The sequence below is a fragment of the Syngnathus typhle genome, linkage group LG5 (assembly GCF_033458585.1).
Source record: "Syngnathus typhle isolate RoL2023-S1 ecotype Sweden linkage group LG5, RoL_Styp_1.0, whole genome shotgun sequence".
NCBI lineage: Eukaryota > Metazoa > Chordata > Actinopteri > Syngnathiformes > Syngnathidae > Syngnathus > Syngnathus typhle.
Genome location: NC_083742.1, coordinates 6,197,548 through 6,207,857, shown reverse-complemented (window position 1 = coordinate 6,207,857; position 10,310 = coordinate 6,197,548). Strand labels below are relative to the sequence as shown.

Here is a 10,310-nt window from a genome sequence, read left to right as displayed (position 1 = left end):
ACATAAGATAATGAACTAAAATGACACTTGAAGGACATGGATTCAGTGGGCTCAAGGATTACTGCATATAATTTGGAGGCGTTTCTCTTCAGATTAACATGAATAAGGGGTGACTTTATGGCTTCCGTTCAATTTGTTCCTTATTTACAACTCAGTGTACCTCTTATGTACGGAGCAGACAGCAAAGAAATTGATGTACTACTTTGAGCAGGACATTAATACACAACTACCGTTTGTCGCAAGTAAATCTCTCGGTTTACTCTGTTTAAAAAGAAAAGGGAAGAAAAATAAACATCTGGAAGCTCATTAAAATGAAGTCTAGCGTGACGTTTGACCATCAAGTCTTTTTGTGTGACTTATAAGGCATATTTTTCTAACAATGTTGGATGGTTGACAAAGTGTATGAAGGGCGTTCCAGTGTGTACGTGTGTGTGTGTTTGTGTGTTTGCATGCGTGTGTGTGTGAGAGAGAGCAAGAGAGAGAGAGAGAGAGGAAGGCATAAAATCCAACCATATGCTTTTTGCGGATCATTTGTTAATTGGACAAAGCTGGATTCTGACTGTGGGTTTTTTGCCTTTATTGAAGACAGTTGAAATAATGATTCATGAGGAAAGTCCACATCTGAGAAAGGTTTTCTAGGCTTTTGTAGGAATAAGATGGATTTGTCTGTTTATGCTGTTTTCATAACAAGCTTTTTCTTTTCCAAAATGTTTTTTTTATTTTTTTTATCATCTTGCACTGATATAACTTACATTAGAAAGTTCATCATTAGCTTACGGATCTGTGATAATGTAGTATGTCAAATCTTGCACTGGCTGTCTTGTGTATATTTGGATGTTTTTACTTATTGATCAAAGTGCTTCTGGACATCATATGTTTCATCAAAAGATTGGAAAATAAATATCAAATATTTCTTCACTGATTTGAAAGCACTGCCCTTTATTAAAGTGTTCTCCAATAGTATGAACAGTTAACATTGCATATCAAATACAAATACAATACAAATAAATCAAATTACAAACTCTTGGAACCCGTTGTGTTTGTAAGTTCAGGACTACTTGTACTTTAGATTGGCCAATAATTTGTAAAAAGTGGCACCCACACAAATGGACAGACCAAGTGTATAAATATGGGGAAAGATCTGAAATTTTCGATGGAAGTTCCTGGTTATTGACTTTTTAATGGATCTTTTTTTGGCCTTCCCATTTGATTGAAGTGATTTGAATCCTTTGTCGTTTGTCCTGTCGGTGGTGGGTGAAGATTTGATACCTTTACTACTCCCCGCTGGAGGATTTTTCTGATCACTACCAATTGTTTCTGGATCTTTCTTTACAGCTCTTGCTGATGTTGTTTTACTTCTTCCTTTTCACCAATTTAACATCTGTAACTGCAACACCAAATGCCTTGATTGAAGATAATGCATAAAGTAACCTTTTAAATCGACAAGACAAAAACCGGTGGATTCAAAAGTTGTAATGTTGTTCAGTGAACGACAAATGTAAAGAAATTGGACTCACTGCCTTGGAGGCAGTTTTGTAATTGACTTGCCAGCGCTGATTATTTTCATTTTATGGAATACAACCAATCCCTACTGTCCACTTGAGCATTGTAAGACTAAGCTCAAAACAAATAAAACACAAAACAATTGGTGTTTTACGTATTTATGTAAAATTTGTATGTACACGTACTAATAATGCACACAAAATAGTGCTAAAACAGGCTAGCAATATCAAGCAAAACACTGGACAATGGTTAACACTTGTTCTTGTGAGAAAAAAAAATCAAACTGCAAATAATTTCATTTCAACTTAATAATGGTTACTGAAAACCAGTGACGCAAGACGCACATACATTTTGGTCAAGATTGCATGATGATATTGCCATAACGTGATTGGAATATAGATTTTTGTGAGAGATTACAATAAGCTTGACAATGACAACAAGCTAAGTCTTTAGCATCTTATGACATCAATCATTGTTCACTTATTCTTTCAAAAACATGATGAGCTCTGAATTGTTACAACTGAAAATATTGACAATATTACTCATTTAATTTTGAAGGAAATAACAAAAGTGGCCGCCTTTTTGTGGTCCAGGTCTCATAAAAAAAAAGAATGTAGAAACAAGGTCTCATAAAAAAAAGAATGTAGAAACAAACAAGCGAGCTTGATCCTTACATAATCATAACGATGATATCATTCTCTTTACTAAAATTCAGACAGAACTAATTGAATGAATCTTGTAAAAAATGTTCCGTTACCTTCAAGTAACATTTGAAGATGCAGCTACATATACGTTGTGGAAATTTGGGATATAGGAGAGTCGAGCTAACTCAACTAAAGAAATAAATGTATCTCTTCTATTTGTGATGTCACTCACTCAAAAACTGGGACATTTCAAATAATATATGTAAACAGAAAGATATATCAGTATAAACAAGACAAAAAAAAAAGGCATGTTTTGGAGTTTAACGCTTGTGCAAGTTCATATGAAGAAGGAGATGTGACCAATTAGAGGGAGGTCATCTTATTTGAAGACATTTTCAAAGGCAGGACATTTGTGGGTCTTGAGTTTCTTGATGGCCTTTTTGAACTCTTTGCTGGACTTGTCCCACTTGTGGATGCCCGTGAGCAGGAACAGCTTGTCAACCTTGCGGCCCATGATAAGATACTGGTTCCCCAGATTGTCCAGCTGCTGGCACGGGCAGTCCGCACCATTCTTCAAGTACATCACAAGCTTCTTCATGTCCTTCTTCGACAGAGTGCCAGATTTCAGCATCTTCTTCCGTTTCTGAAAGATCACCTTACGGTCCATATTTTCTCGCTTCACCTCTTTGATCTTGGTCTTAAAAGCTGCAGAACAAGAAGTTACTCATATCAGTCTATTACAGCACTTTTACATGGAGAATGTGGTTATGTTTAAAAACATGACTATGCTAAAACTGAAAGAAAATCCGGGGAGTAAATGATATGTAACATTTAGACATAAACCCTTATTTCATCCTTCCTTTTCTATAACCAAAAATCATTTAGGCTTGTTTTTTGTAAGTTTCTCTTGAATCTTTCAATTGCAATTGAACAATGTTAAAATTGAATGCGTAGTACTTGATAAATATTCTTTCAACATAGTTCCTTCAAGGTCGCAAACGATCACAAAGACGTTCACCAAAAATTTCAATTTGTTTCTTGTCGCAATGGTGACGGGAAAAACGGTTTGCAACCAATAAAACTGAGAATATCTGATGAACATAGAACAAACGTTCTATAAATAACATTGTGCACACTTTTGCACACCTTCTCCACTCATGAGATATGGGCTTTAAGCTCGAGACAGCCATAAAGCCAAACAGAAGGGTGTGTGCTATCTTCCATTCACAATGAATGGCAATGTGGTTCATCTCATCAAGAGGCTTAAGTAAGAACTGCCCTGTTCACTATATCAGCAAGGGAAAAAAGCAATTTGGCAATGACAACAAAGTAAGCTGTCCAAAGCAGAGGAGAGATTCAATTGAAGGGTGTTGGGAGTTTTGGGTGCAATGAAGTTCCATAAACCTCTAAGTGTGGAGAGATAAATTGCGGTGGGAACAAAGTGTGGAGTGGGGCAGGCCGTAAATCTGTTACGAGCTGAGTGCCGCGCGGATTTGTGTCTGACAGAGGGGAATTCATCAAGATCTCTTGAGACATTAGGGAGTGTGATAGTGCTGAGGGGATGACTTAAAAGGGTTACTTTTCAACAACCATTCTGATCTATTGGCTGCAGAACAAGTATAAGAACCCTTCCCCGCATTTAACTACTTTGAATCCAAAGCTGACTTGGCTTCGCTATGTTCATCTTTTACTAAGGTCAAACCACATGGGGAACGTGCTTGTGCATTGAGCAGGAATCATTAATGTGCCCCTGTAAAAATGTTGAAGAGATACCAAAAAGAAACCACCACCAACAACAACAATTTAACCTCCACCTCTAAATGAGAACACATTTCCAACCATTTCCAGTAAGTAAGATTTCCAGTGAACAAATAGACCAATCCTCTGCCAGAGCGGGTATATTTAATAAGGATTTCTGCCAAAAGTCAATGACTCATTGGTTAAATTTCACCATCCATGCTTATCCATCTCATTGTTGAACAGAAAAGAACAGGAAGTCTTTAAAACATATCTATTTTATGGTCCATTCCAAACAAAATAGACGAGCCTGTCTGTAAAATCAGCTTGTAAACTTGGTCCCAAATCCCGCTGTCGCATTCCATGTTCTCAAGTCAAAAGTGAGCACAATGCATGTCTTAGGTGTGAAAAACATCATAATCTTGGTGTGGGTCTTTTCTAATTTGTGTGTATTTAAATGGTTTCCCGAATACATGCCATGAAGTCATACTTGGCTTCATGCACAGTTGGAAATATTTGGCACTTTGCGAGTCCGACAAGAAACGCTCTCAGTTGGCCAGCTGGAAGAACAAACAGATGTTTGGCCGAGATGCTACAAAAATGCAATCTTCTGTCATGCTGTACATTACTTGATACCACATCGCAATTGACACACACATACCACCGTCAAAGTGGTATGTTTTAGAAAGACATCTTTGTCTTTCCAAAACTGCTACGTAAGCAATGTAGTGTTTCATCCTGGTTACGGGGTCTTAATTTGTCTGTATCAACTAGGAACCAAAAGCAAGTTTCCTCGAGGAATAAACAAGGAAATTATGTGCCATCATAGTTTTGCCAAACAACGACACAAATGCCAGAAGGGGCAGACTCATTACCAATCTCAACAACAAAGCAACACATTAAACATTCAACAATAACTTTAAACCTTGGGATGGGACAAGGAAGAAAGTCTGTTTTTAATATTACCGTTAGCTCGGCGGCAAACGTGGAAGAAAACTTGTCAAAGTATTTTGGAGCAACCCGTAAATAAAATGAACAAGCTGGTAGATGTTTTTCTGACTAAAATCAAATACTTCCATTCTGTTTCCTTTTCAGAATGGTTTGTTTATGTTGGACCCCATCTGGTTTTCATTCCAGTTGGGCAGATGACCCTTCAATGTATTGAATGTGCACATCGATAGGTCTTCAATACTTGTCTTCGGGATTGAATTGTGTGTGTGTGTATATATACTATCCATCTATCTATCTATCTATCTATCTATCTATCTATCTATCTATCTATCTATCTATCTATCTATCTATCTATCTATCTATCTATCTATCTATCTATCTATCTATCTATCTATCTATCTATCTATCTATCTATCTATCTATCTATCTATCTATCTATCTATCTATCTATCTATCTATCTATCTATCTATCTATCTATCTATCTATCTATCTATCTATCTATCTATCTATCTATCTATCTATCTATCTATCTATCTATCTATCTATCTATCTATCTATCTATCTATCTATCTATCTATCTATCTATCTATCTATCTATCTATCTATCTATCTATCTATCTATCTATCTATCTATCTATCTATCTATCTATCTATTTATTTATTTTTGGGCGCTGTATGGTTTCTAGTCGTCTATACTTCATTTTATTCAGACATCTAAACAAATAGGGTAATATCTAACAACAGCCTTCCCAGACAGCAAACATTCGACTTTAGTGTTGTATGGAGCTGTCACATAAAGACTTTAACGACCCCCTTTTCACTGGCCACTGAAAATAATCCTCTCCTAATCCAGACACACTGTGAATTGTGACCAGAAGATAAATTCTGAGAGCTGGTTTGTGCAGGAATGGGAATGTTGCACTTTGAAAAAAAAAGTTGTTTGACATACTGAAACAAAGTTTATGTAAAGAGGTCATGGTCTGTTTTAGGATAGAAGATAAACCAATGCTGCTCACTCAAAAATGAGTAGCCGATGTATATAGTAATTGATGTCAGTGCATATGACTGAGTGTCACAGCATCCTTACCAAATTCGCTGGCACACATGTGCTCCAGCATGGCATCTGTTTTCATTTCATTGTCACAAGGAGGACAAATGGGAGAATAACCTGTGGAGAAAAAGGGAACACGGTATGTGAAGTATAATGGTATGAAAATTACATTTGCAATTAGACAAGACCAATTTATACACCTTCATACCCATCACATACTGATGACCGAGTGTTATTTGTAGGATGTATGCAATCTTCATGGGGAAATTTAGAAAATGTGAAAAAATCAGTATTAAACAATCTTCTCTGTTGCCTAGTTTTGAAATTATAAAGTAATTTTTGTTTAAAAAGCTCAAATTAAATACCATATTCCTGGCCAAATTTTATTTATTTATTTATGTATTTATGTATTTATTTATTTATTTATTTATTTATTTATTTATTTATTTATTTATTTATTTATTTATTTATTTATTTATTTATTTATTTATTTATTTATTTATTTATTTATTTATTTATTTATTTATTTATTCATCCATCTATTTGTTCTTATGCAGCTGTGACTACATGGAATTTTAGCAGCATAAGCAAATCATACGCCTTAAACTGCCCAGTCTTTGTCTTCTACGCTTCATAAACCGTTCTAAACTGACCTCAGCAAAGAACGTTTTCAACTTTTATGGCCAGTTGTAATTAAAAGAGGCAGAAAGCAATGTTTCTGACATTCTGATTGCACGTGGTTCATTGTGTGCTTTCTATTTGACCAAACTACTAAAGTTTCACAATAACAAAGGGTAAAATGGGGGGTAAGCAAATAGTTTTCTCTCCATTGCCAGTTGTCCATTACATGTGCTTAACAAACGTTTGTCAAAGCGACACCCTGGTGTAAAGAGCTTGTGAAAACAGACACTGTTTACCAAGTCTCACAGTCTCTTTGCTTGTTTGAGATGGTTTCTCCTTTTAAATCAATTATCACCCCATTGTATGTCGCAACAGGAAAGTGATAAGCACTGTTAGCTGACCTCTGCTAACAACAATGACGGAAAACTGGAAGGAGACATTTGATTGCCAATGTCAGTGGTTAAGTTCATGCTAGCGGACGGGCCTCTGACTGTGCCCTGATTTATTTCTCACCAGTGACAACAGGTGATGTCTGTGGAGTGGGGACATCTGTGTGGTCCCCTGAACTTTGAAATGGGGAGGGTTTTTCGCTTGAGAAAAACAGGCCTTTATCCATACCGACGTGTCAATCAATGACACCCGCCCCCTTGACACACACAGGGCTATGTCCCCTCTTCAGATACAGTGAGCACTGTGTGAGTGCTGGAAGATGCACAGGCTCCCCATTTATAGCTCACACGTAGTGTGAAAAAGCCTTCAAGTGGTCCCGTTAAAGCGTCAGATGGAAATCTAAGTGAGTTGATGATGTGATGATGGGACCCCACCCCCCTCTATGTTGAAAATGAATAAGATTGCTGTACATTCCCTACCCAGGTGTAGACCTCACTTGTGGCAGGGGCACAGTAACACAACAGCAAACCTACTTTTATAATCAACCCATACTTTGTCTTTCCCCAGACTTGCTGGTTTTGGCTAACTTTCAAGGTTCCTCTGGTATTTGTCAGCTTGGCTCGGGCTGGGAACAGAACCCCCTGCCCGCCCCTCCATTGATTCTGTGAGGTGTGTGAGTCAGCCTCACACTAAGGAGTCTCTGCAGGTTTGGGGAATGAGCAGCCAGAGAGCCATTAGTAACGGATGATGGCTCCGGCCGGGGAGGGGTGGATGGTTGGGGTTTGCCGTGTCTCTGGCAGCTTGCTTTAAGATTGCTTGAGAGATTCACAAACTTTCAAATTGTAAGGTCTCTGTTGAAGTAATATTAAAAGAAGATGTGCATCTTTTTCTTATTTACCCAATTTGTCATGTAAAGTTTTCTTACTACGCTGGAGCTATTCTCTTTTTGCGGGCTTCCACCCAACATTGTTCTTTGCTACTCAATAAACACACACTGAAGCTCAAAAAAGTGCTTTTCAGTGATCCATCACACTAAGCAAACAACCTGCTGACAGCACTTCGTGATCATGATTCCAAGTCCCTTTTATTACAGAATAAGAAATTATAACCGCATTAGATGTTCGTTGACATTGCAAAGCGGAATGCTCTCGCCCAAAAGGTTGCATTCACTTTGTTTGTGTTAGGATTTACATCTTCACACCTTCACCCCTGAAACAACAGTGTCACACCAAGGTGGCAAAAGTGGTCACTGTTTGTTTTTTCAGCAGGGGTACTTTGTCTTCATTTCTTAATGTTAGTTACTTTGTTGTTACACAGTAGTTGGTGCCCACTTTGCCCAAATGGGATTACTGATTAAGGCAATAATCATTTTAAAGGCAAACCAAATGAGTTTTTAAGTGAGAGCTGGATTTTTAAAAGTAATGCATGATACATTTACCTGCGAGTGAAAGAGTGACTGGAGTTTTGTAGATTAATCTAATATACAAATATATATTATAAAAGTGAATTTGGAAAAAAAAAAAAAAAAAAAAAACACACACACACAAAAAATAATACCTGTCTGCTTTGTGGATTCGGTGGCGTTGGGTTGAGTCATGGCGATGCACACGTCGTCTTGAGGGTATTTGTCGCAGGTGAGCATCTCCGGCCAGGGGAAGCCGAACGCCTCCATGATGGGGGTGCAGCCATCCCGCACGGCCTCACAGAGCCATCTGCACGGGTAGATGGGCCGCTCCAGGCACACGGGCGCAAAGAGCGAGCAGAGGAATACCTGGGTGCCCGGGTGGCAGTTCTTGAGCACCAAGGGAACCCAGCTGCTGGCCTGTTGTTTCACCTCGGCCATGGTCTCGTGCTCCAGCAGGTTAGGCAACAACATCTGACTGTAGCCAACGTTGTGGCACAATCGCAGGTCGTCCGGGATGTCCACGCACTGCGGGGGCTTCCCGTAGCTGCGCCCGCCGTTGTACGAGTCCGACGACTTCCAGCTCAGATACTCGTACTCGGAGGCTCCACATGCTGTCAGCATCGCTATGGTCAGAGCCAGGCGGATCATCCCCAAAACCGAATGAGACGCAGAAGCAGCCCTCATTGTGACTGTAACTCGAACCACTTCTGAAAGAAAGCGACGAGATACGCAAATAAAGATCCGCTTTGGTCAAGTCCTACGTGTTGCGCTGCTCTCGAGCGTGTGGCTGCTGCAGAGTCGTGCGCTCCACTGATGCGCTGTTGGGACACAAGCGCACAAGAGGTGATTGTAAAGTGCGCACTGGCCAATAAGAGACTGTTTTTCAGCCTTTTGGCACTGGGCTGGCTGTCAGTCAAGGGGCGTAATTACCCAATGTGTAAAAACTCCCCGGGAGCCTTTCCTTACCTTTCCTTTCCCTCCGCTGCGTGTTGTTCCTTTTTCAAAGTAGACTACAGAATAGAAAGGGTCAAATAAATCTCACAATGGTAAATGAATGGCTTCATAGGCTTTGTGGTGACTGCACAAATCACAACCTTAGAACATCAGATTAGATTCGAATCTTAATGCAATTTAATGCGATTTGTTAGTTTATTTTGGAGTGATTGAAATGGCACTTTTTGACTCTTCATGCGCAAAGAGTGATGTATTGATCACGTAATGAGATTTTTCCATATACTATGAGAGCATCTATAGTATGTTAAATTTACATTGCTGGTAAAAGCACAATTCGGCATTGTGATTTGCCGACACAGTACGCCATTCAGGAGGGATTTGTCAGAGATTAAAAACCCAATGAATTCACATAGATAATTAATTGCTAATTGATTTTTTCCAACCTGTATTCTTTCAGTCATGCAGTATGGTGAATCTGCACGTGTCTCATTGAGTCGGAATAGTTTTGTTCTGGGAGTTTGCTATAGTACTCCCTCTGCAACGCATGCAGGTTGTATTGAGATAAAGCTTGATTCTAAATGTCATTAGGGACAGAGTAAGTTTTTTGAGGACAGGAATGGGAGAACTGAGCGATGAATCTGGGTCAGATTAAATTAATTTGGAATTTATTTCAGTTGCATATCCCAATATGAAAACTTTTTTTTTCTGACGTGAATCTTTTTTTAATTGATATATTTTCTGTATTTTCTACCAAAGGATAAGCCTAACATCATTAATATAAGGTTCATAACAATTACAGAAAAACAGAAATATATTAGTCAACTGTAAACACGAAGAAGCACACAGGTATGTGCGCCAGTGGATGCATCACCTCTACAGCAAAGTGAACCACGCATCGAAAAATATTCTTGCAAAGTTGGTTGAATGTTGGTGTAAAATAAATACAGATACAATATTGCCAAATCTGAAGTAACATCAATATATTATGCGACTTTCTTGCGTTGATTGCAAATTGTAAAATGATGTGCTGAGAAAAGAATCCAACACAGTAAC

General features: G+C 38.5%; 1 protein-coding gene across 1 annotated transcript; it reads right to left on the bottom strand.

The window, feature by feature from the left end:
* Nucleotides 1-1,645: 1,645 nt before the first annotated feature.
* sfrp1a (secreted frizzled-related protein 1a) lies at nucleotides 1,646-9,165 on the bottom strand. The gene is made up of 3 exons (XM_061278972.1): nucleotides 8,456-9,165; nucleotides 5,924-6,004; nucleotides 1,646-2,852 (listed from the first exon to the last, which is right to left on the bottom strand). The coding sequence occupies exons 1-3, from the start codon at nucleotides 8,985-8,987 to the stop codon at nucleotides 2,527-2,529; spliced, it is 939 nt and encodes a 312-aa protein (XP_061134956.1). The 5' UTR covers nucleotides 8,988-9,165; the 3' UTR covers nucleotides 1,646-2,526.
* Between the last annotated feature and the right edge of the window lie 1,145 nt (nucleotides 9,166-10,310).